We start from the raw sequence: 25,130 nt of genomic DNA on the forward strand, positions 1-25,130 counted from the left end.
TGTGGCGGTGCAAAAAGTCAAGCTTTACGATTGGCTCCCCTGGTGTATGTACTCGGCCCTAGCCTCCACAACAGGTGACGCTGTGGCTGACCGAAGCGCGGAGAAGGGAAGACAAGAGCGAAACGCCAACTTCATCATCATCATCATCACAGGGGCCCCATAAGATCAAGCGAAACGGACTTTCGGTCGGTCCTCCTCGTCTGTGCTCTGTGACTGACGGTTATTTGTACAATTGTGCAATGAAGTTATGAAACTACTTCCTCGTCGACTCGCATGCGCACTCGAATGAGAGACCTAGTCTATTCTTATCCCGCACTTTTCTGAACATGGCGGAAGACAACCCCGAGCTTCAGGCCGCTCTGCGGGACCTCGACAAGGAACTTGAGGTACGATAGAATGAACAATACCTGGCTTGCTCTTTGTTCCTACCTCCCCTAGCTTGAATCTCCGGTGTTCTAGTCCACTGATCTTGTGATTGGAATAGGAGGGGGACATCACGGAAAAAGGGTAAGCGCCTGTGTTTGGGATACATGCGATGGTCCCTCGGCTACCAGGAGGGATCAACCTGAGGCGAAACCTCTCAGCATTCGTTTCTTTATTACATCAATCGCCGATCTATATCAAGTCAAAAGTCAGGAGTTACAACTAACTCGGTCAAAGATACCAGAAACGGCGCACACTCCTTCTCTCACAATATTTCGGACCAAATAAACCCTTAGAGATCAGCATCACCCCAGAAGGCGCTCCAGCATCTATAAGTAGCTCGAACCATGTCCCGCCGGCCATCCTCAGTGTTCGTCCGCCTACGGCGGACTCCGAGAATCGAGCTGCGTCTCTGCACTCGTTTGCGCAGAACAGCAGACCTGGGAACGGAGGCTTCGGATACGACCGAAGAGTGAGTATGGGTACGCAGGGGTCACTTCAAGATGATAGCGCCTTTCAGCACAATCGAGAAAGTTTGGCGCTGCAACCGCCCGACCGAATGCCCTCATCGACCTCATACGATTCCCTGTTCCTCCCGAAACCACAGGTGCAGCCGACGGCCCAGGAGGAATCTCGAACAGCGACACTATTGAGCCAGAATTATGCGTTTAACCCTGGGGTCTCCGAGTATCACGATGAGCCAGTTGGAAACTACGACATGACACCCGGGCCTGTCACGCGACAATCGACGATGCTTGATTCTCAGCAGGCTTACTTCTCTGACTTTGCTGGGCAGCAGCGAGGTGATTATAGAGATAGCTATGGTGGTGGGTTTCATCGATACTCCCAATCAGACACCTTTTCTCCTACGGCGAATATGGCGCCGCCGCTGCTCCCTGCGTCAGAGCTTCCCCACGGGGCAGCTGTCAATCACCTGTTACCCCTTGAGCCTCGTGACATTCCATTCGCGGTCCATGATCCGCACGACAAGAATACTCTTATGTCTAATTTTGAGAACATCCCTGCTGTTCTTCGGTATCGTGCGCGAACACATCCCAAGCAGCCTGCATATTGGGTCCTGGATCAAAAGGGCAAAGAGATTGCCTCCATTACCTGGGAAAAACTCGCCAGCCGAGCAGAGAAGGTTGCGCAAGTTATCCGCGATAAGAGCAACCTTTACCGTGGCGATCGTGTGGCTTTGATCTATCGGGATTCCGAGGTCATCGAGTTTGCTGTTGCTCTTATGGGCTGCTTCATTGCCGGCGTTGTTGCTGTGCCCATAAACAGCCTTGATGATTATCAGAGCCTTAATCTCGTGCTCACTTCAACCCAGGCGCATCTTGCCTTGACCACGGAGAACAATCTCAAGAGCTTCCAGAGAGACATCACGACTCAAAAATTGAATTGGCCAAGAGGCGTAGAATGGTGGAAGACGAATGAGTTTGGAAGCTACCATCCAAAGAGAAAGGACGACACTCCAGCCCTTGTGGTTCCCGACCTGGCCTACATTGAGTTCTCACGGGCTCCGACAGGCGACTTGCGGGGTGTGGTCATGAGCCACCGAACGATTATGCATCAAATGGCTTGCTTCAGTGCCATCATTGCAACTGTTCCTGGCTCAGAGAAGAGCGTTCGCCCCCATGGAGAAACCTTGATCAGCTACCTTGATCCAAGACAGGGCATAGGCATGATTCTAGGCGTGCTTCTCACTGTGTATGGCGGCCATACGACTGTATGGCTCGAGGACCGGGCTGTCGAAACTCCTGGTTTGTATGCTCACCTCGTTACGAAGTACAGAGCAACACTCATGGCAGCGAACTATCCGGGACTGAAAATTACGGCATACAATTATCAACAAGATCCCATGGCGACACGACATTTTAAAAAGAACTCGGAGCCGAACTTTGAGAATGTGAAACTCTGCCTCATCGATACCTTGACGGTCGATGCCGAATTCCATGAGATTCTCGCGGACAGATGGTTACGTCCCATGAGAAATCCAAGAGCGAGAGAGATCGTCGCCCCGATGCTCTGCCTACCCGAACATGGCGGTATGGTCATCAGTGTTAGGGATTGGCTGGGGGGGGAGGAGCGCCTAGGCTGTCCCTTGACTCACGAAATGGATCCGGAAGAACGCTTGGGAGACAAGAAGGAGGAGAAGAGGTCCGAAAAATCGGAAAGCAATAGCGGCTTCGGTAGCAGTCTCCTGGGTGGAGGTGCCCCAGCTCCCGCTCCGAAGGAGCAGAGTAAAAATGAACTTGGTGAGGTACTCTTGGATAAGGAGGCACTGAAAAATAACGAGGTCGTTGTTTTGGCTATGGGTGAGGATGCCAGGAAATACGCAGCAACCATACCAAACGCCGTGCGAGTTGGCTCTTTCGGTTATCCCATTCCTGACGCGACACTGTCTGTCGTGGATCCGGAAACCAATTTGCTGTGCACTCCCAACGTGGTTGGCGAGATCTGGGTCGACTCACCCTCTCTGTCTGGCGGTTTCTGGGCATTACCCAAGCATACGGAAGCAATCTTCCACGCCCGGCCCTATAAGTTCGAAGAGGGCAACCCCACCCCTCTTCTGGTGGAGCCTGAGTTCCTACGAACCGGTCTACTTGGCTGTGTGATTGAGGGCAAAGTTTTCGTCCTCGGTCTCTACGAAGACCGTCTTCGGCAGAAGGTCGAATGGGTTGAGCACGGACAGGAGATTGTGGAACATCGGTATTTCTTCGTTCAACACCTGATCGTGAGCATTCTCAAGACTTTGCCCAAGATCTACGATTGTACTGCGTTTGATGTCTTTGTCAACGACGAGCATCTCCCCATCGTTGTCCTGGAGTCATACGCCGCCTCGACTGCACCAACAACCTCTGGTGGACCGCCTCGCCAGTTAGATGCTGTGCTCCTTGAATCTCTGGCAGAGAGATGTATGGAAGTATTATATCAGGAACATCACTTGCGGGTTTACTGTGTACTTCTCACGGCTCCCAACACACTTCCTCGCGTGATCAAGAATGGCCGCCAAGAGATTGGAAATATGCTCTGTCGCAAAGACTTCGACGCCGGAGCCCTGCCCTGCGTCCACGTGAAATTTGGTGTTGAACGGTCTGTCATGAATCTGCCAGTGGGTGTCGATCCTGTAGGGGGTATATGGTCACCCTTGGCTTCGGTGACTCGACAAGAGATGCTTGCTATGCAGGAGAAGCAGTATTCAGGTGTAGACTACCGCGAGGTGGTCATGGATGATCGTACATCTACACCGCTAAATAATTTCTCCACCATTGTCGAACTACTTCAATGGCGTGTTTCGCGCCAGGCAGAGGAGCTAGCATACTGCTCCATCGACAGCCGTGGCAAAGAGGGGAAAGGTATCACCTGGAAGAAGTTTGACCTGAAGGTCGCTGCGGTGGCAATGTACCTGAAAAATAAAGTCAAGGTTCGGCCTGGAGATCATCTCATCCTGATGTACACGCACTCGGAGGATTACGTCTATGCCGTTCATGCCTGCTTCTGTCTTGGTGTAGTCGTTGTGCCCATTGCCCCAATTGACCAGAATCGACTTGCAGAAGACGCTCCTGCGTTCCTTCATGTGATAAATGATTTCAATGTCAAGGCAATCATTGTCAATAGTGACGTGGACCATGTCATGAGGCAGAAGGTTGTCTCTCAGCATATCAAACAATCAGCACAAGTCCTTAAAATCGGAGTGCCAGCAATTTACAACACCACCAAACTCTCCAAACAATCGCACGGTTGTCGAGACCTCGGTTTCACTGTCAAGGAGGGATGGTTACAGGGAGATCAACCAGCTCTAATCTGGACTTATTGGACCCCAGATCAGAGAAGAATCTCCGTTGCTATTGGCCATGACACGATCATGGGTATGTGTAAAGTGCAGAAAGAGACGTGCCAGATGACTAGCTCAAGGCCAATCCTGGGCAGTGTTCGCAGTACTTTGGGTCTCGGATTCCTCCACACGCTACTGATGGGTATCTATGTCGGTATGGAAACTTCTAATCATCATGGAAATAGCCTCTCGTACTAATCAGAACTTAGGAGCCCCAACTTACCTAGTGTCACCCGTCGATTTTGCACAGAATCCCATGACTTTGTTCCTCACTCTGTCTCGTTATAAGATCAAAGATACATATGCCACCAGCCAGATGTTGGACTATGCTATGAGTGTGATGCCTGCCAAGGGCTTCCGACTGCAAGAGATGAAGAACTTGATGATATCTGCCGATGGCCGGCCGCGGACTGATATCTGTACGTTCCTTACCACTTTGAATTGTTGGGGGATTCATCAGCTAACTTCCTTACAGACCAGAAAGTGCGCCTCCATTTCGCTACCGCCAGTTTGGATCGGACTGCGATCAACGTAGTGTACTCACATGTCCTCAATCCTATGGTCGTCACGCGATCATACATGTGCATTGAACCGGTTGAATTATGGCTTGATCTTCGATCTCTCCGCCAAGGACTTGTTTCCCCTGTTGACCCAGACACTGATCCCGGTTCCTTGTTAGTTCAGGACTCGGGAATGGTCCCGGTGAATACGCAGGTAGCGATCGTCAATCCTGAGACATGCGTGCTATCTCATGTTGGGGAATATGGCGAGATATGGATTCAGTCAGACGCCTGCGCCAAGTCATTCTACGGTTCCAGAAATGAATTCGATGTCGAGCGGTTCAACGGACGGATCGCCGACGGAGATCCTAACGTCGCGTATGTGCGCACCGGTGACCTTGGTTTCCTTCACACTGTTACCAGGCCCATTGGTGCATCGGGCCAGGCCGTGGAGATGCAGGTACTTTTCGTCCTTGGCGGAATCGGCGAAACTTTCGAAGTCAACGGCTTGAACCACTTCCCAATGGATATTGAGAATTCTGTGGAGAAATGCCATCGTAATATTGTTCGTGGTGGATGGTAAGCATGCTGAATTCTACTCCTCATGTATGGCAAGTCCCTTCTAACTCCTTTCCCATAGTTGTGTCTTCCAGGCTGGTGGTTTGATAGTGGTTGTTGTTGAGGTGACGCGGAAGGCATATCTGGCATCCCTTGTACCCGTGATCGTTGATGCAATCCTTGGCGAACACCAAGTCATCGCCGACATTGTTGCATTCGTATCGCATGGAGACTTCCCTCGATCGCGGCTGGGAGAGAAGCAGCGTGGCAAGGTCTTGGCATCCTGGGTCACCCGCAAGCTGCGGACGATTGCCCAATTCAGCATCCGTGATGTGGAGGGATCCATGGGTCTCTTTGCAGGAGCACCTCAACACCGGTCCAGCAGAGGCTCCAAGCCGGGAAGTACAATGGGCAACAGTATTCGTCGGTCCACTCTTGTACCAGATGCTGAGTCTGTGACTGTCCCTCGGTCTCCAGCACCGGTCCTTGTCGAGCAGCCGGAAGCAGCGATGGCTCCGTATTACGGTGTACATGAAGGCGAGGGGCCTGAAATACCGAGGCCAGTTGTCTCAGAAGGGCAGCAGGCGATCCCATTAGTTGCGGAGGCTGTCCCGCCAACGCGGTCCTCGAACACTGGAAGCCGCCCCGCGACCATTGACCAGCCTGACTTGGGATTCCATTTTGGCGAGTTCCCCCATTCAGGCAGCGCTGCTACTGGTGGGGAACCTCACATTGCAACTGCTCCTCCCCAGGGTCTCCCCTACCGCAATGCCCCGAGGCAGGGATCCATGTCCGCTCGAAAACCGTCAGCAGCCAGCAGCATCCCAGGTCGACCTATCTCACAGGATCAAGGCTTCCACGAGGAGAACGTGGGTGACTGGCCTCAGGAAGCTCTCATGTATCAATCCGCCTTTGAAAGCGACGGCCCGTACGGTGTCCACCGGACTCCGAGCGAGGCAGCAAGGAATCGCTATGATGGACATGAATACAAGTATTGAAATGGCCATATTCTAGATGAGCCATCTAGGACCTTAACCGGGTCTTGACAATTTGGCTATAACCTGTTTTCTCTTACACCCTCATCTATTGCAATCCGCCACTGTGTGAATTCATTTACCGCGGCTCCTCCTGTTTCTTGGGAGGGAATCCAAATCTCCTCTTTTTCCAGTGAAGGAAGCAGATCGGTGATCCCTATCCTGCCCCCCTACTTTCATGATGAACGATGTGTCATATTTCTGTACATACATACCCACCCGTTTCCTCATGCGTCGTTTGCCTTATTTCATTTTTGCAAAATAGCACTGTTCCACTTGGAAGTCTTGAAAAGACGTTTTGAGGATTAAGTCTGCGTCTAGATCTCTTTTAGATGATAATTTCTTGTGCTGTATATAGCCCAGGTGACTTCCGCATCTTTGGTATTATTCGCATTACTCTGTTATCGATTATATATATATATATAATATGGCTCCAAGGCCGACTCTCCCGGGTAAGAAGAATTCTCTACAACAGACAGCGTGGAGATATACACTTGTGTCTCTACGCCGCTTCAGAAACTGGAATAAATGGAATGTTTAGATACTATGTCGTAAGGACACACCATACAGATACAGCAAACCGAGGCCGCAGCTAACCCGCGCATCCCCGATTTTATAAAAAACCCCAATAGAAGATTTGATATCATGCTCCATCCTATGCAAGATCGATTATGCCTTTTCGGCACTGTTGTTCCCAAACTACCTGACTTTTGGCTGGAAATATAGACGAAAGATTTTTAAAAAGGAGAAGAAAAAAAGGGGGGGAAGGGAAAATGGCACACAGACAAACAAAACAGGGCACAGGCTGCATTTGTGTTTGTGGTATGGTATGGTATGGTTATGGAGGGATGCGGAGTGAGGGAGGGTTTCACTGGCTCTCTGCCTGGGCGGCCAGAGCGTCCAGATCAACCTTGGGTTTGGCGCTGCCGGTGGGGATGTTCAGGACCGCCGAGTTGGAGCCGCCGAGTTGCTCGAGGGCGTGCAGGTCTTCGTCGGTGAGGGTGTTGGAGCGGTTGGGGCGGAAGGGGGCGGGCGAGCCGGCGCGGCTTGTGAGGAACTGTATAACACGTCGAAGTTAGAAAATGGGGTAATGGGAGACTAGAAATTGGGGGAGGGGAAGGGAGGTAGGCGTACCGAGCTGGCAGCGCTCAGCAGAGCGATCAAACTGGCCTGGACCACGTCCTGGTGAACACCGACACCCCAGACTTGCTCCTTGCTGCCTGCCGCAGTGCACTGGATATATGTCGCGGCCTTGACGTCTCGACCGAGACCGATCGAGTGCTCCTTGTAGTCGACGACGTCGAGGTCGATGCCCAGAGTCGACAGCGCGTTGGCCAGAGAGGAAATGGCACCGGGACCAACGCCGGTGATGCCGTGCTGAGCGCCATCGATCTCGACAATACCGGTGAAGCGACGCTTGAGATTCTTGGTGTTGAAGGCCTTGCCAGGCTCCGGGGGCGCGGGAGATTGCGAGCGGTCTGTGGTGATGTTGTAGTCGATCAGGTTGAAGCGAGGGTTCGACTTGAGGTGGTAGGCGGTCTCGAAGAGGTCGACGATTTCCTTGGGGCGCAGCTCGCGGTTGACCTCCTCGGTCTGCTTCTGGACGATCTTGCTGAACTCGACCTGCAGTGCGCGCGGGAGATCCAGCTCCAGACTGCGCAGGATGATCCAGGCAGCACCGCCCTTGCCACTCTGAGAGTTGACGCGGATAACGGCCTCGTAGTTCCGTCCGATGTCCTGGGGGTCCAGGGGAAGATATGGGACGACCCATTCGTCGTCATCGGTGGAGTTGGCGTTCTCACGCAGCTTGAATCCCTTCTTGATGGCATCCTGGTGGCTGCCGCTGAATGCGCAAACGACCAGTTGGCCACCGTAAGGCCATCTCTCGTTCACAGGGATCTTGTTGCTCTCTTCAACCACCTTGATGATCGAATTGATGTCCGAGAAGTCGACTTTAGGGCTGACACCCTGTGTGTAAAGGTTGAGGGCCAGGGTAACCAGATCGACGTTACCAGTTCGCTCGCCGTTGCCGAAGAGGGTACCTTCGACACGCTGAGCGCCAGCCATCTGGGCCAGCTCGGCGGCTGCAACGGCACAGCCACGGTCGTTGTGGGGGTGGACGGAGACACAGAATTTTTCTCTTTCGGTCATGTTGCGGCAGAAGTATTCAACCTGGTCCGCGAACACGTTCGGTGTCGCCATCTCCACTGTCGCGGGGAGGTTGAAGATGATCGGGTTCTCCTCGGTCGGGCCCCAAGCAGCCTTGACAGCCTCACAGATCTGGACAGCGAACTCGGGCTCGGTGTCGGAGAAGGTCTCGGGGGAGAACTCGAACTGCCATTCCGTGCCGGCCATCTCGGGGTCGTCCTTGGTGATCGAGCGGGCATACTTGGCACATTTTACTGCAATCTCCAGGCTCTGTTCTCGGGTGGTTCCGAAGACAATCCGGCGGAAGCACGGGCTGGTGGCCAGGTAGATGTGCAGAATGGCCTTCTTGGCGCCTTTCAGGGAATCGACGGTGCGACGGATCAGTTCTTCTCGGCAGGGAGACAGAACCTGGAGCCAGACATCGTCGGGAGTCACACCGGGCGTCTCGACCAGGCGGCGTGTGAAGTCAAAGTCCGTTTGCGAGGCCGAGGGAAACGAGACTTCGATCTCCTTGTAACCGATTTCGACGAGCTTCTTGAAAAAACGGAACTTCTGTTCACCGTCCTATACATCCCCAAGTTCGTCAGAGGGGCCGCGAGGGAAACGACAAACAAAGAGAGAAGCTTACCATCGGATCAGGCAGGCTCTGGTTGCCATCTCTCAGATCAGTGGCCAGCCAGCGGGGCGGCTTATCGATCACCTTATCAGGCCATTGGCGGTTAGGGAGATTGAGAGGCTTGAAAGGCTTGTATTTCTTCGAGGGATCTTTGAGCCTGTCATTCTGAGTTAGTAACAAGACGCTGAATTGAATTGAACGCACAGAAGTCAATGGGAGCCATACATGGGCATTGTGGCGGTATCGTGCGGGATCCGCAGCGGGGGAGGGGGGAGAGGAAGAAGATAAAAGGCGTGTGGTCACTGGGGGGGGGGGGGAAGGCTGTTGCAAGGAGACAACGAGATAAATGTGAAGTGAAAATACCAGACGGAAGATGGGTTGACTGGAAGATGCTATTATTTAAAGTACGGGAAGAAAAGAAAAGAAGACAGCGTTCGAAGAGCGAGTGAGTCAGTGTTCCCTAGTCGTACTTATTACTATGTTGGATTGTCTGTTCGTCCATGAATGACGCCTCTCGTGATTTTTTTTTCTCATCGAATCGCCGACAGCGGACGGCGGGGGGAGCACTCGGGCAGTGCTGATTGGATGAATCCCCAACCAGCGCCCCCGGAGTGGATACCTGAGGTGTTGATGAAGTGTAACTGTGTAAGTAACTACTGTACTAACTAGTTCAGTCCAAGGCTCTACTACGTAGGAGTAGTAGGATCTAGGTACTAGGTACTGTAGACTAGGTACGCCCAGAGGCTGAGTCCTTCGGCTTGTCAATTTCAAGTTTTCAAACAAGTGTGATTGGTATGCGGGTAGATCCTGTGTCAACGAACGAGCTTCTTCAGCATAGATCTATCTCATCAAGGAGGAGCATTCTTTTTTCCTGCGGGGGCCGATCATCGGAGACGTCTTCTGTGCCTCAGGCCATCGATGTCATGTCCCCAGATGTCGCCGAGCCTAGCCGTCACTAGCCACCACACTTTCACTTACTACCAGTCATGTTCTCATACACAGTAGTCATCCAGAATCCCTTGCGCCCTTGGATAATGTTCTGGGTCATTGATCTTTCCGTTCTGAAGAAGGGAGGACTATCTTGACACGCGTCGAGATAGATCCTGCAGAAAGTGGTAAATAATAAAGATGGTAAATGTCTGATCTGATAATAATAGCTGTCCAGGGATATCCAGTAATTTTGATGCAATTCTATACACGTTCCACTTCTCATCCGCTGTCCTCTCTACTACCAATCCCCCCCCCCCCCCTCATTTCTTGCCCTTCATCTTGTTCTTGTTCTTCTTATCACTCTGGTTCTTCCCTCCTTTGGTCTTGGCCTGCTTCGGGGCCTCTCTCTCCGTCTTGCCCTTCTTCCAGCCCTGGTTCCCTTCGTGACGCTGACGCGAGTCGTCCAGCCGTTTCTTGTCTTTGTTGCTCAGCTTCACCTTGTCCTTCTTCGAGGGCCCGTTGAGCTCGGTCGCTCCCAGTTTGCGGGATGCACGCTTGTCCCGCTCGGTCTCGAACCAGGTACGCTTCGGCCGCGACATAATCTCCGCTCCGTGCTTCATCAAATTCTCGCCCTTGGTCACCTGCATCTCCGCCTGCGCCATGTGCTTCTCCAGTTTCTCCTCCTTCAACACTTCTTCAATCTCCTCCTCCAGAGCCTCGACCTTGGCGGCCCATTGATCTGCAACCGCAGGCTCGACGACTCGGCTGGCGATCTTGGCCCCCTGCGCTTTGCCGGCGCGGACGGCAGCCTTGACCACCTTGCGGTCGGGGTCCGCCGCAATGGTGCATGCACGACCGGAACGGCCCGCACGCGCGGTACGACCAACACGATGCAGGTAGATCTCGTGGCTCTGGGGCGCTTCGTAGTTGATGACGGTCTCCACGCCCTTAATATCTAAACCACGAGACGCCAGGTCTGTAGCCAGCAAGAAGGCCACTTTACCTTCTCGGAAGCTCTCAACACTTTTGATACGCTGTAATTCGGTGTTAGTTTGATAACCAGACAATGGCCTAAAATCAAGAGTAGACATACCTGTTCCTGACTCATGCTACCATGGAGCTCTGCTGCTTTGAGTCCGAGCAGTCCAAAGACGATGCGAACCCGATGGGCCTCCTTCTTCTGCCGAAAGAAGACAATGACCCGTCCCGTGAAGATCTCACTGCAAAGATACAAAAGATATCCCAAGCGCTTGCCCTCTCGTCCTGGTCGTAACCGCACAAACTCCTGGGTCAGGTTCATGGACGTGTTCTTCTTCGAATCAACCATGAGGCGGACCGGGCGGTTGAGACCGACGCGAATGAGCTTGTCGACCGAGTCGGTCATCGTAGCGGAGAACAGCATGGTCTGTCGCGACTTGGGGATGGTGGTCAGGATCTCATTAAGTTCATCCGCGAAACCATCTTCCAGCATCCGATCGGCTTCGTCCAGCACCAGGATCTCAAGGGTGTCAACAGTAAAGCTGGGCGAGTTCCGCATGTGATCGATGAAACGACCAGGGGTAGCGATGATCACATCCGGTCGCTTCTTCAAGATGTTCTCCTGCTCGCGCAGACTGAAACCACCGACAAGTTGACAAAAGGTCACGTCGGTGTGAGTAGCCAGCTTGGTAGCCACATTGTAACACTGGACCGCCAATTCACGAGTGGGCATCAGGATCGCAACACGACTGGTGGGCACTTTCCGAGGCCGGAACAGCAAACGCTCGAGGATGGGAACCACAAAGGCGGCTGTCTTTCCGGAACCAGTCACGGCACTACCGACAATATCTTTGCCCAGGAGGGCGACGGGGATGGTCTTCTGCTGGATGGGTGTGGGGGTGGTGAAGTTGACAGATGCCAGACCACGAAGGATGGGGCGGGACAGATTGAAATCCTGGAATGATCTCTTGGAGGTGGGTTCTTCGGTAGTCTTCTCTTCTGGAGCGAAGAAAGCCTTCCGCTTCTCTGCTTCCTCGGCATCGACTTCACTCTCTGCCCCAGACTCGTCATCCGACGCAACTTCGTCATCTGGATGACCAACTGGGGTTGCTACCGAGTCGTTATCAGACGCAGCGTCGTCATCGTCGGCGTCTCCCTCATCATCGCCATTATCATCTGAATCGTTCTCTTCGTCGGAACCGGCACCGTCGCCTGCGTCGGATTCACCACTCTCGTCTTCACCGTCGGCTCCCATACCGAATCCGTCCGCGGCAAGCAGCTCGTCATCCTGGAAGTCCACCGACATGTCACCATCCGACTCCACATCCTCGGCCTCGGCCTCGTCTTCGCTCTCTTCCATCCTCTTCCTCTTCTCCTCCTTCTTCAGTTTCCTCTTCAACTCCGCATCCTTCTGCTCTTTCCTCCGCGAGATGATATCATCGATATCCACAGCCTTCTTATCCCCATTCTTGTTCGCGCTCGCATCCCCGTTCTGCGTTTCCCATCCATCAAAGCCCTCAATCACACCAGCGGTCGCATGCCCACCGACATCAAACTCGAATTCTGAATCCAGCGCACCGTCATCCTCGCCAGCATCTGCAGCCTCTTCCTCGTCACCCTCCTCCTCTTCTTCTCCATCAGATCCCGCCACAGCGGCACCTTTGCCCTTCTTGCTCTGCTTCAATTGCTTCTGCTTCTTGTTTTTTCCCTTGGGAGCCTCTGCCGTCTCGCGCTTGCGCTTCTTCGATCCGGAAGCTGTCTCTTCATCGGCTTGCTCATCGCCCTCGTCGGCGCCGTTCTCGAGAACATCGTTTTCGTCGTCTGACAGCGTGAACACGAAATCGTCGTCTGGGACGCTTGTCCGCTTTTTGCTGGGAGCCATTGTGGTGGAGATGGCTCGTTAGAGCACCTGTGGGAAAATATGATCGGTAGACCCTATACTCAGAAAAGACAGGTATAACAAAAGAATATAATTGAATAAGGGAGTCGAGCACCCCTTGTCTTTCCTCTAAGCTCTCTCTACTTTTTCTTCCGGCGGAGATGAGAAGGGAAAAAAGTTCAAACTGTGAAGGCGGTGGAGGCATTTTGCGCGGCAGAACTCAGCGGGAGGTCAGATTATCTACTCTGATTGGTCTTTGTCCTCTAATTGAGACAGGCATATCTCACGTGGCTTGGATATATTCTGTAGATGCTTCATCCATCACAAAGTAGCGAGTAGATATGCTCTTTTCGCGAGGATTCGTCTTTGGAATACACTGCTTGTTCAAGGAATAGAAAGCCCATTTCTGTATTTGTACGCTTTGCGAATTCAATTGCTATTTCAATCCATCAAATCCATTCTTTTTCCTTTTTTTTTGTCCTTTTGTGCTTTTTCTGGCTGTACCCCGGTGAGACTGAAGTATTGTACAAAGCCTGATGCCTCAAATAGCAGAGAAAGCAAAGAAAAAGGAAAGAGATATCATCATCATCATCAAACATGAACCCTCGGATTCTCAATGTTTCCCTAATCCATTTTCAAAAGGCGCAAAGGCTCAAAATCCCAAGCGGTGGCGGCGAAAGTTCGAACCTGTATGTTCCTGAGATGCTTACTGGAGTCCATTCTCGTGGCTGTGGCTTCGACCAACACGGCATCCAAAATGGTCAGGATGGTATCCTGCGCAGCTGTGTAAAGCGAGCCATGGCCAAGAGATACGACAAGGGGCGCGCGCTCAAAGCATGTTGGAGTGGACGCGGACGTCCTCTCAAGCTTTGAAAGTGTCTCCATCGTCGTACCCAACTCTGCGAACCAAGTAACTGACATCAAGGCTGTTGCACGGCTTAGTAATTTACCCAGGAGATCCAGCCTGGTGGCAGCTGGAAGAAGGGAGACTTACAACTTTCCAGATTTGACTCTGGCGCCTTTAAGCACGCCTTGTTCTTCGAATTCATACTCGCGCTCCAGCCAGTCAAGCAACCATTTGACATGCAGGACGTCGCTCTTCGAATAAGCAATGGCAAACACAAGACGCTTAATGGTCCGCGAGCCGCCTGCGTAGAGCCCAGTGCGATCTTCACAGCTCGCGTCGCAGAGGTATCCCCGCTTTGGAATGTACGTGGCATCGCACGCTTCAATCAGCTTGTCGAGAAGACATTTACCTATGCCGCGGCGTTTCTGATCAGGCTTGATGAAGACCTCCAGTTCCGCGGTGAATTGACCAGCGGCTCCGTGTCCCAGCGACTCAGTGGCCATGGCATATCCCAGGATCTTCTCGGTGCTGTTGTCGTCGACAGTTCCGCGCTCGGCAGCCACCAGGAATGGCAATCTAGCATTTCTGCAGTCATCGATCCGCTGACGCAGAATCGCATCGTCTATGTGCGCTATTCGTGTACTCAAGTTCGAATTTTGAGTGTACCAGTTACAGATCGGGAGAAGCCCAGGGATATCATGATGTTCGCCGATTCGAAGGTAGACATTCGCTCTGGGACTCTTTGGGTCAGGTGGAGATGAGTTCTTGAGACCCTCAATGTAGCTCTGGCGAGCCATTCTTCTCCGTACCCTTTCCTCATCCTCCGCTTTCTTGATGTGCAGTTTCAGATTATGGCAATAGCCCTCGGCCGTCTCATGGCAGTGGAGGCGCGTCTCTTCGTCACGCACGTCCAAGTGGGCAACAGGGTGATCTAGGTCAGGAATGAAGCAAGATTGAGCCCCGTCCATATGCGCCGTGCCGTCGAAAAATGCTTCGTGATAGACATCAATGTAGTAGTCAATCTCTGAAAGCATTCCGAACCAGCGGCGGAACCAGTCCCGAAAGCCCTCGAAGCTAGAGCAAGCACGGGGACGAAACTCCCAGTCGACAAAGAAGAGATCGGCCCACTGGTTCTCAGGAACTTCAACTGGCATATGACCGACAGGCTTTTGGTCGAACTTAAGATTAGGGTACAGCAAGCCCTTTTTCTGCGTATGAAGATGATCCTGGTCGGGCCCGGGGCGCGACGCGAGGGATACCTTCCCGTCAACGATAGTTGGATATGCAGATGGACTGTTTGCATAGAACTCCCACTGAGCTGCAAATCTCTCCGCCTCTCCCCGAAAGGAGTCGAATCTGTATGTTCGAGTGGAACGTGCACTTTCCCCATGAGGCCTGGTCGAGAGCCTGCATTGAGTGATTCCATTGTAGAAGTCTGAGTTTGGATCCGTTCCCGGTCCATCCCTACACTTCACCAGACTCTCAGGGTTCGCCGTGGAATCATCGAAGTTTTTGTGGCGATTCAGATGAGCTTTGAGAACAATCTCCTCCTGAAGGCGCTTTAGCTCGTCCAGTGCCTCTTGCGGCGGGCCCTTGCGTGCGCCCTTCTGTGTGATAGAAGGTGTCTTGTCCTGCATGCCACTGCCGCCAGGGCCGACGCCATTGCCAATCTCAGCAGGCTCACGTTGAGTATCATTGGTATTGCGTCTGGGTCCCCGTTGCATCGATCTGGATGGAGCTTCGTTTCTTGTATTGAAATAGGCATGTGTGCCTTTGCTCGGACGACGGTTTTGAAAGCCATCTAGGGAATCGCGTTTGCGATGCAGCACAACTTCATCGGACCCGTTGCTATCAGATTTGACCTGGGGGTTTTCTGCTTGATATAACTGTTGTTAGCTGTATCCACAGGATCTTTATGGTCCCAGGAAATAAGAGCAGATATGGCTTACCCATCTTTGTGCTTTTCTGTGGTGGAGAGGACTGTTGAACTGTGTCAGGTTTGGTGACCTGGTTGGGAGTCGAAGGAGCCGCCTCAGCGTGGGTTTTCTGAGCAGGTCTCTTGGGACTATGTGGGTTTCTGTGTTCACTTCCTGGAGTAATCTTATGACGGCCTGGGACCTCTGTGTTTCCTTGCGTAGGTCTTTGTCTCCAAGAAGGATTAGGAGTGTAACGCTGTATAGAGGGTCTCCTTTGGTGGGGTCTGAGATTAGCAGTTCCCTCTGGAATATTTCGATGTGGGAGTCTCTCGATGTTGTCTTGTGTGGTCGAGAGTGCTGGGACGTGATTACTTCCACCACCGTCTTGCTTTGGGTTCGAGGCAGCTGGTCCAACATGAGTGCTGGGGAGCTGAAGAGAAGAAGGACCTTCAGCCTTCGTCTGCCCAGTCACATGAGAGCCTGCTTGATATTCCCTGTGTGGCTCTTTCACATGGTTGGTGATGGTCTCAGGATGACTGGTAGGCCAGGGCCTGGAGAAGAGATTCTCAGGAGCTGGGGGTCCGGGCTGTGTAGGTGGAGTCTGGTGTACAGGATATTCTAGGGTAGGCCTGCGTCTTTTCCATCCATTTGGCTTATTGGATCGATCATGCCTTCTCATGTTTGCTGCTCTAGTGCGAACTCAGTATCAGCAAGGAGCTGTTGACCAGGGTTTTTTCTAGAAGCAGGGATCATGTATAGAGATCTGATAGCTGCTTACCTTGTGCTAAGTCAGAGGCCTTGAAAGAGAAGAGGTGTGAGGGTAAGAGGGTAAGTTAAGGGATCAATAAAGATACAGTCCGAGAAGAAAGGAGCTGTAGTGGGAGAAAAGAGTATGGATGCTGATTGCTAGTCGATGAGAAAGGGTGCAGTGAAGGAGAGAAAGGGCCCTTCAATTAAGCCCTAGTGGTCTATCATATGAGCTGGACAGTGACAGGATCAATCATTTTTGTTAGAGTTGTGATGTTCATTATACCCATCAGTATGGGTATCCATGTTCCCTCTTATGTCAATCTACATTTTAGCATCATACTGATATACAGTTAGTGAAGAAAGGTATAGACTATTTAACCAATGGATAAAAGGACCAAAAAATATATGTATCGGTCTCTGTTCAAGGAGAAAGCGGAGATTATTTTATAGAAAAGGAGTTTTGTTTGTTGCTGAAGCTGTTGTCTCCTTTCAATGGCCCAAGGTGTCGTCCAGTCTTCGCCTGGCCAAATGCTCTCTTATCCCACGACAACCACTTGTACACAATAAAGTCATCGAGACCACTACAGCCAGAATGCTGTCAATATTGAGGAAAGCTCGATTAAAGGATAAAGAGATGCGAATATTGATGCTGTAAGTCTGACGAAGTACAGAGCAGAATAAACAAGGAAGTTGACAAGCATTCATAGTGGTCTTGATAATGCTGGAAAGACAACAATCGTCAAGCAGATCATGAAGGAAGATGTCACGACGGTCAGCCCGACACTCGGTTTTATTATCAAAACAATAGATTTTGAAGGGTAAATAATGAATTCACATGTTGCAATCGCTTCCTAAACTGACTTGGGCTATAGATATCGATTAAACATATGTAAGAGACGCTTCCAGTATCTCTGCAGCGAAGCTTGACTGACTCTTGGCCACAAGGGGATGTCGGAGGGCAAAAAACACTTCGATCCTACTGGAAAAACTACTTCGAAAAGACCGATACACTTGTCTGGGTTGTAGATGCGACAGACCGTCTGCGAGTCGATGATTGTCGCGATGAACTCGCAGGGCTCCTTTTGGAAGAGGTACGGTAGCTCCATCCCCGCCAACAAAAGTTCTGCGGTCAACGCGGACCTCTGCTCACCTCTGTTTCTCCAGCGTCTGATGGGAGCCAGCCTCCTGATATTTCTGAATAAGACAGATGTCGAGGGCTGTATGGCTGAGGACGAAGTCCGACAGGTGAGTAAATATCTTCCGCCTCCATTAGCAGGCTACTTCGAACGCGTGCTGATTGCGAGTTAAGCGACTTCGTTTGGATTCAATCAAGACGCACAAATGGACTATATTGCCATGTAGTGCCATCACAGGCAATAATCTGAATGAGGGTCTACAATGGGTTGTACAGGATGCGAAAGACAGATTGTTTCTCTACTGACTGGCGCGTCTGTTTGCTGCTCGCGGATCTACAGAATCTGCGGAGTACCTAAATTTGGAATCTCAATGAAGTTGACGAATTTACGAGACGCTGTGAGACTCGGTTGAAAGCATGATATTTCCGGGAGAACGATGTCTATTGAGTGATGTATGTCAAGGTGTTGAATCTTCTCAGTGTACTCCGCAGGTTGTCCAAGAATATATTGGCAGCTTGCAGTCGAAGCTGCTGTGGTCAGCTTGCCCAGTCTTTTGAGTTTTGAGCTCAGTCCCTATTCTATCAATTTAAACTTCAATCACGTATTCGCTAACTCTATACTATCACTTTTATTAAGTCTTACATATCAAGCAAACCATCGCCATATACCTCCTTTGTTGTCCATAGTCCATATACTGACCTAGCTTGTAAAAAGTACCAATACCTACAAATCGGGCGCCAAGGGAGGCTAGAAGGCCGATAAGCGATAAGCGACGCCAAAACCCTCCAAACTGACTAGGATTGAGATATTGTCTAGAATTCTAAGGTAGATAAATATCTAGATAGTCTAGACTGCAGATGAGGATTTTAAGGATTTTTGGAGATCGCTGTTGTGCTTGATTCAAAGTTGTACTACTGTCCACCAGGGGTACTAACAATAGTGACTATTGCGTAACCAGCTGCATTAAAGTTATACGCTGGACAATTAGTAATGAGTATTGTGGCTTAACAAGGGATAAAACTTTCAGTGTCATCCCGCATTCCAAATCGAATGGTGTCAAGTTTCAGAGTGAGCATGACAATGTCCATTTTGAGCATTCTTGAATGTCTCCCAGACTTTCGGGGCTCTAGGAAGATGGAATGATGTCGACCGACGGAGAGATATCTATTCTGTTTCGACTCCTGCCTTCGATGCTAGTTTCAGGCTTTCAGCACAAACTAAAAAGCTGAGACTTGCTCCACCAGGAGACCCAGATGGAGCCCGATTCCGACCGGTTTCTTGACCATGATTCTTCCACTAAAAAAGGCTGGGCATAAACAGTCTTCCATGTTGAGAAACATCAAAACAAGCTGTCGTACTCGCAATCCCTCAGGCAAACAGGAAGAGTCAAACCATCTTCCGCCCTGGTTCAGACCACTGCTCTGTGTATCCTGTGCTCACTATGGGGTGACACACAGACGATCAAGACCAAGACCGTTGCTCTAAGTTCTGACTACCTTCGTTCGCCGTACTAATCACACTGCCACAGTCCACAACTGCTGAGGTTCTGTCAGACTTTCGCTTCTCGCCACCCCCCCATCGGAAAAAGGCAGACGTGGATTGGGCGTTCGCGTGGATGGGAATGGTCAATGGATGGATAGACGAGGGCGCCGGGTGCCTTTCAGCAAGGACGTGGTGGGGCTACAGGCTGATGTGCGATTGAGGCAGCTGAAAATAGACACTAGATGGTGGACGGATGACTTGTCGTACGCGTTTCGAGTCACTACTGGAAAAGTCCGGAGAACAGTGTCAACAATCGGTAATAAGAATAAGTTGAAAAAAATCGAGAGAGACTACAGAAAGAGTGTCTGTCCATGAAGAAGAGCCAGGGTTCAATGCCGGGAGGACAAGATGATCGTTCCCGAGATCCAACGTAGATTAACATGAGACGCGCCGTGGGAACCAAGACCCAAAAGTATGTCGTTAGAGCAGGCTGGAGTGACCTCGACATCTATCTCCCGTATCTTAAAAGAGTCCCTAAACTCTTGAAGCAGTGAAGCAGTAGTGAACCAGTGAAACCTAGGTAATACAGACAACGAAGGAATTGATGATAATCACCATTTCCTTCCCCCTCTATCACTAGACTATCTATCGCTAGATGGTTATTTACGACCATTATTTATTGCGATTTGCGCTTCTCGCCAGGACCCCACACCAACCCTGGTTCGACTGCTTGACTAGAATCTAAAGGGGAGAGAGAGAGAGAGAGAGAGACAGACAGACTAGGTGATCCTGGCTGGTTGTGGTTATTATTGTATTGTCATCCTCGTTTTGCTCATTGCTTTTTGTCTTTCCTTTCTCCCTGTCCATATTTCCTTGTCATCTTCTTTTTCTTCGCTCCCTGAAGCTTGAGGTGGCCATGACAATCACGACCGATGCCGAGAGCACCGAGGATGTCAACGACTTCCTCCTACGGATCCGAGAGCTAGGAGAGAAACGTGATAAGGAGGACGAGGAGCGGACCAGGAAGCTGGAGGAGGAAATCCTGCAGGGTCGGAAGGAGAGGCAGGCTCGCAGAGCTGGTAATTTGGCGTCCCTCATCTCCCAGTCACCCCTGATTCATGGATTTGTGGATTTGTGAACTACATCAGCCTCCTCAGACAAAATTCAACCCGAAAAAAAATATCCATTACAAAAGCTGATCGTGTGTTGTCTTCCTTTCGAATATGGTGTAGAGCGAGCGCGGTCGATTTCTCCCACAAAAGACTCCCCGATCCTGGACCCTGCTCGCTTGAGTATTTCTTCGCTAAGCCAACGTGCGATCGACCCTCCAGAACAGCTCTCTCCCACACCCCGGACGCCAGAACATGTTAGCAGCACCAAATCGGACCTGATCCGGGACGACGAGTCGATAGCTACTGATGGTGATCTGGGAGGATCGAAACCTGACGGAAGCGAAATGGGAACCTCTTCGAGGCCTACTTCTCCTGTTGCGCGCAGCAGAACCGGGACGCTGTCCTGGCAGCAACGCCCGTCGTCTCGCGATCTGAGTGGCAATAGATCATTCTTCCCTGCCTCGCCCACTCGCTCGCCTACCCGCCTGAATCGCTTGAGCGCCCTATCAAACTTCTCCAACGACGATCTAAAGTTATCCCGCAGCCCACTCACCCTCTCACCCTCAGCGAAAGATGTCTCTCCGGCACACCCGACACCTTTGGAAGAGACCGCCGACTCGACTGTGGAAGAGACCGTTGAGGAAAATACGGATACTGGAAAGTCTGTACTCGAACCGAGCCATACAGACCACAAGGATATCGATATGGATCAAGAAGCCCCTGACGCAGGAAAGCAACACACGCCAGTTGACATCGGCGAGGAAAGGTCGCGCTCTCCGTCCAGAGCGAGCTCGACCTTCGGAGACAGCAGTTTAGGACAACGATATTCGAGCGTATCTTCCGTATCCACGGCGACCGGACTTGGATCCCCAATCCGTTTGTCAAGCGCACAAAAAATCGAGCCTGACCCGATCACAAGTCCTTCCTCTCCCAGGAGACTTTCACCAGAGCGTCCAGCGTCACCAACAAAGGGTCTAGGGGGTTTTGTGCAGAGTGCCATGATGAAGCGATCGGACAGCGTCTCGAAGCGGTGGAGCGCGCAATTACCAGCTGGGCTCAATCGAGGCAGCTCTTTTGTCAACAATCGTAATAGCATTGCTGCTCCTTCTTATAGCGATATGTACTCTGGTGCATCTCCGCGGTTTGGTCGCGAAGATTCGTCCTTGGCGTCCAAAAGACCAAGTTCGAGTCACAGCGAGGCGACGATTGTCCATACTGCAAAGGAGGATGAACGGCCGTCCACCCCACCTAACCCGAGCAACAATACGCGAACTGACGAAGGTGCTGGAAGACCGATTCTTCATATGCGAACGTCAAGTACACTGAGCAGGAATGACCAAGATTCAGAGACAAGTCCTGCGGTTTCAAGGACTATGGATCAGAGACGCTGGAGCCCGACAAAATCCACATGGCTGGAGAGCGCACTGAATCGGCCTGATTCTCCCCGGCATAAGAGGCAGCAGTCGCAGCAAAGTCCATCTTGGAAAGACCGACAGTCCCGAGGTAGTGTGGATTTGGGCCGAGTGAACTCCTTCAAGGAAGTCGCGACGGTCGGCCTTATGCGCACAACCGCACCCGGGAGCCATTTCAAGTCGCTCAGTGTTTCTGGCATCCCAGATCTGCCTACTAAACTCGATACAAGCAATACCAGCAAAGCCAAGGAGCCTCAAGAGGAATCGACACCCAAATCGGAAGACCTTGAACCGAAACCCGCAGATGCAAGTCCGGCGATTTCTCCTACGAAGGAACAGAAAGGGGAAGAGGGAGAACCTGAAGCCAAAAGCGAAGATGTTCCAGCCCGCAAACGTGCTCCAACTCTGCTGACACCTACGACTAAGAAGGACATCAGCGTATCTTTGCCGTCTCCGCGTGATCCTCTTTTGAACCGACCAAAAGTACAATCTCCTGTGGTCGATTTCCGAGCAAATCTGCGAAAGCGAGAAGTTGTCAAGGATGATGCACCCCAGAAAGAGCCGGAGTTCAAGAATGTGTTTGGTAAATTGAAGAAAGCAGAAGCATCGAATTATGTCGCGCCAGATCAACTCAAGGAAAACATTCTGAAAGGCAAAGCAGCGCTGAATGCAACGGGTGGACCGAAGAAGACCCAACGAGTTGATGATCTGAAGGAAAGTATCCTGAAACAGAAAGAAGCCATGAAGTCCAGCGGGGGCTCACAGCGACGAAACACCGTTGGGGAGGATGATGTCCCTGTAAAGAGCATTCCAGAGGCGATCGCAAAACGGCATAATCTCTCTAAATCTAGCAGTATCAGGAGCAACCCCTCCATTGATGGCCTGCCATCACCGTCGTCCCAGGAATCTACGGCACCACAAGACTTCGAAAATCGCCCGCGATCCTTTGTGTCGTCGCCGGTCGTTGAAGCTTCGCAGGATATCCAGAGTCCACAAATTGCCGCAGCAATCCCAGAGCCTGGCGAAGCGGAGGATGCAGTCACCAGCCCGACCTCTTTCCCTGTGAATAGTGAGGAAGGTGGTAAAACCAACGGCGATGGCCAGGGGAATGAGTCGAAAACAAGCACTGCAGTCCCTTTAGAGATGGGGGATCCCGAGGAGGAGGCTGACAAACCGGTGCGTGCTCTGCCATCGGAGACTGTCGCGGAGGTTGCCGAAACGCCTGCTGCTACTGAAGGTCTTGCTAAAGGTAAACTCGCAGGCCGAATAAATCCTGCCTTGGCAGGGCTCCTGTCACGCGGTCCTCCAATGTCCAGTGAGGGTTCGAACAAGCCAATTTCAGCCAGATCAACACCAGGGAACGATCTCGAGTCGCCTGACAGTCAATCTGCAGCGCCTCTCACGCACATGACGAAAAATCGTGCTAGGGGACCGAAAAGACGTCTACCAAAGACTGTGACTGTTGAATCAATTCCCTCGCCGGTGAAAGATGAAATTTTCGCACCAAAACATGACGAGCCGTCGGCAAACGAGAGCAACGAGTTGAATCTCAGCCCCATAGTTAGTCAAGCTCCTGTTAAAGTGTCTAGCGGCTGGCCACTCCCTGACACGGAATCGACTCCTGTTGAAACGTCCGAGATGATCCTGCCTCGATTGGCTTTCTCACCTCCTGAGAGACCAGTGGAATTCAAACGAAGCATACCACGACTGATGGAACGCAAGGTTGAGCAAAATTCAGACAAGCGAGCATCCCAGGTTTCGATGGATTCGAAGATTTCCCCAAGCCCTCCGAACGACCTTGAAGATATCGAGAATCTTGGAGACTCTCCCTCGCGAAGACCAAGTTTGCCACCAAAGCCAACAATAGCACCGTCATTTCCTGTTGAAGGGCTGACACGTCGGTCGCCAGCGCAATATTCATCTCCGTCACCCTCGCCGTCTCCTCTTCGAACTAACTTTAGAGAAAATCGGATCCAGTCTCCCTTGGCAACTCCTCAGAAAACCGCGCCTGGTGGCTCCATCGACCTGTCCCGCCGGGACAAGGCCTTGCCTTCGCCTCCTGTCCCTTCAAAGGGGCCACTATCTCCTGCTGATCAGCAGTCATTATCCACGAGATCAACAAGATCATCGGTATCGTTAGTTCCTCAGGCCGAGGAATCCCACGAAATCATCTCAAGCTTCTTCAGGACGTTGCCTAACTCGAACGATCGCGTCAACATTGACACGCAATTGATGCTTACTACCCCGCGTGGTGATGGTAGAATTCGAACATTGAGGAAACAATTATGGGAAATCACCGGCGACGGGAAGCGGCAGGATCTTCCAGTCAATCAAGAATACATCCTGTACGAGGGAAGCATGTATCTGTGTGTCCATGTTTTCGAGTCCGATGGCATGGCACGGATTGAAACCCACCTTTGGTGTGGTGACGATGTGGGCGATGCGGCCATTGACGATGCACAGCCATTTTCCCGCAAAGTCGCGCGAGAAAACGGATGCAAATTGGAGATTATCAGGCAAGGTAAAGAAACTGCACGATTTATCCAGGCCCTTGGTGGGATTCTCATCACCCGTCGTGGCGCCAACTCTCGCTCCAGCTCTTCGGCTATCTTTATGCTCTGTGGACGCAAGCATCTGGGCCAAATGGTCTTTGACGAGGTCGACTTCTCGAGGAGTAGTCTGTGCTCGGGATTCTCCTTCGTGATATCTGCTACTTTTGGCAAGTTGTACCTCTGGAAGGGCAAGGGAAGCACGGCGGAAGAGATTGGTGCCGCGCGCCTCATTGGCATGGATCTCGGTCTGACCGGTGAATTCGAAGAGGTGGCGGAGGGAGACGAACTGGAAAGCTTCTTCGAGATATTCTCCTACCCCAGAGAGGTTGATGATTATATGCGCTCCGACTACTGGCAGCAGCGGCCGAATCACGACCGTTATCGACTCCGACTGTTTCGAGTCGACCACGAGCTGGGTCAACGAACGGGCTTTTGGCTTCGGCGACGCTCAGGGTCATCCTCGCCTGTGATCCGACCAAATGATACTGTGCAAGAAATTGTGCCGTTCCGCCAGAAGGACATCACGGCCAAGGGAATTTACGTCCTGGACACCTACTTTGAGATTTATGTGTAAGTGGACTACTGTTTCTTATGTCACAGTGAAACGTCCGCTGATTTGTATACAGTGTCGTTGGTGAGCAAGCGTCTCAGCGACCCGCCGAGTTTGCTTCCGCCGTCGTATTTGCGCATGAGTACGGCATTCTAGCTGCTTCCCTTCAGGATCGACCCTTTATCCCCAATAGTCTGGTCTCCATTGGAGGACTTCCCGAATCGTGTCGCAGTGCATTTCGCAAATGGGACAAGCGTTCCGGGTCGGTCCAGCCGCGCGTATTCCCTCTCAACGCGGCTATCGAGTCCATTCGATCTTGAACCCTGTTCTTTCTCAGGTTATGGATGTGTATCTTCTCTTTTATAGTCCATAATTGTTTGCGTTTTGGGCGGGATTGTGCATAGGGTGGCCTGTACAGATACGGAGCTTGGGCGGTGATTCATCGATGATCTATGGGGTAGGGATG

General features: G+C 51.6%; 6 protein-coding genes across 6 annotated transcripts, besides 1 other annotated feature; 3 read left to right on the forward strand and 3 right to left on the reverse strand.

The window, feature by feature from the left end:
• Positions 1-326: 326 nt before the first annotated feature.
• On the forward strand, positions 327-6,320 carry ACLA_020340 (putative AMP binding domain protein; the record flags this gene model as incomplete). Its single annotated transcript, XM_001268752.1, has 6 exons — positions 327-386; positions 485-507; positions 661-4,418; positions 4,474-4,683; positions 4,740-5,343; positions 5,405-6,320. 6 exons carry the CDS (start codon positions 327-329, stop codon positions 6,318-6,320), a joined length of 5,571 nt encoding a protein of 1,856 aa, XP_001268753.1.
• Positions 6,321-7,224: 904 nt separating this feature from the next.
• On the reverse strand, positions 7,225-9,353 carry ACLA_020350 (2-isopropylmalate synthase; the record flags this gene model as incomplete). The annotated part of the gene is made up of 4 exons (XM_001268753.1): positions 7,225-7,413; positions 7,491-9,068; positions 9,133-9,304; positions 9,346-9,353. 4 exons carry the CDS (start codon positions 9,351-9,353, stop codon positions 7,225-7,227), a joined length of 1,947 nt encoding a protein of 648 aa, XP_001268754.1.
• A 1,017-nt stretch (positions 9,354-10,370) lies between these two features.
• drs1 (putative ATP-dependent RNA helicase DRS1) lies at positions 10,371-12,910 on the reverse strand (the record flags this gene model as incomplete). Its single annotated transcript, XM_001268754.1, has 2 exons — positions 10,371-11,084; positions 11,144-12,910. 2 exons carry the CDS (start codon positions 12,908-12,910, stop codon positions 10,371-10,373), a joined length of 2,481 nt encoding a protein of 826 aa, XP_001268755.1.
• Positions 12,911-13,769: 859 nt separating this feature from the next.
• ACLA_020370 (GNAT family N-acetyltransferase) lies at positions 13,770-15,707 on the reverse strand (the record flags this gene model as incomplete). Its single annotated transcript, XM_001268755.1, has 3 exons — positions 13,770-13,833; positions 13,902-15,627; positions 15,704-15,707. 3 exons carry the CDS (start codon positions 15,705-15,707, stop codon positions 13,770-13,772), a joined length of 1,794 nt encoding a protein of 597 aa, XP_001268756.1.
• Positions 15,708-17,170: 1,463 nt separating this feature from the next.
• ACLA_020380 (ADP-ribosylation factor family protein) lies at positions 17,171-17,728 on the forward strand (the record flags this gene model as incomplete). The annotated part of the gene is given in 4 exon segments (XM_001268756.1): positions 17,171-17,238; positions 17,293-17,309; positions 17,327-17,511; positions 17,585-17,728. 4 exon segments carry the CDS (start codon positions 17,171-17,173, stop codon positions 17,726-17,728), a joined length of 414 nt encoding a protein of 137 aa, XP_001268757.1.
• Positions 17,729-19,787: 2,059 nt separating this feature from the next.
• Positions 19,788-19,817: a microsatellite.
• A 137-nt stretch (positions 19,818-19,954) lies between these two features.
• Positions 19,955-24,984, forward strand: ACLA_020390 (putative gelsolin repeat protein; the record flags this gene model as incomplete). Its single annotated transcript, XM_001268757.1, has 3 exons — positions 19,955-20,117; positions 20,271-24,684; positions 24,741-24,984. 3 exons carry the CDS (start codon positions 19,955-19,957, stop codon positions 24,982-24,984), a joined length of 4,821 nt encoding a protein of 1,606 aa, XP_001268758.1.
• Between the last annotated feature and the right edge of the window lie 146 nt (positions 24,985-25,130).

Source organism: Aspergillus clavatus, genomic scaffold (assembly GCF_000002715.2).
Source record: "Aspergillus clavatus NRRL 1 1099423829805 genomic scaffold, whole genome shotgun sequence".
Taxonomy (NCBI): Eukaryota; Fungi; Ascomycota; class Eurotiomycetes; order Eurotiales; family Aspergillaceae; genus Aspergillus; species Aspergillus clavatus.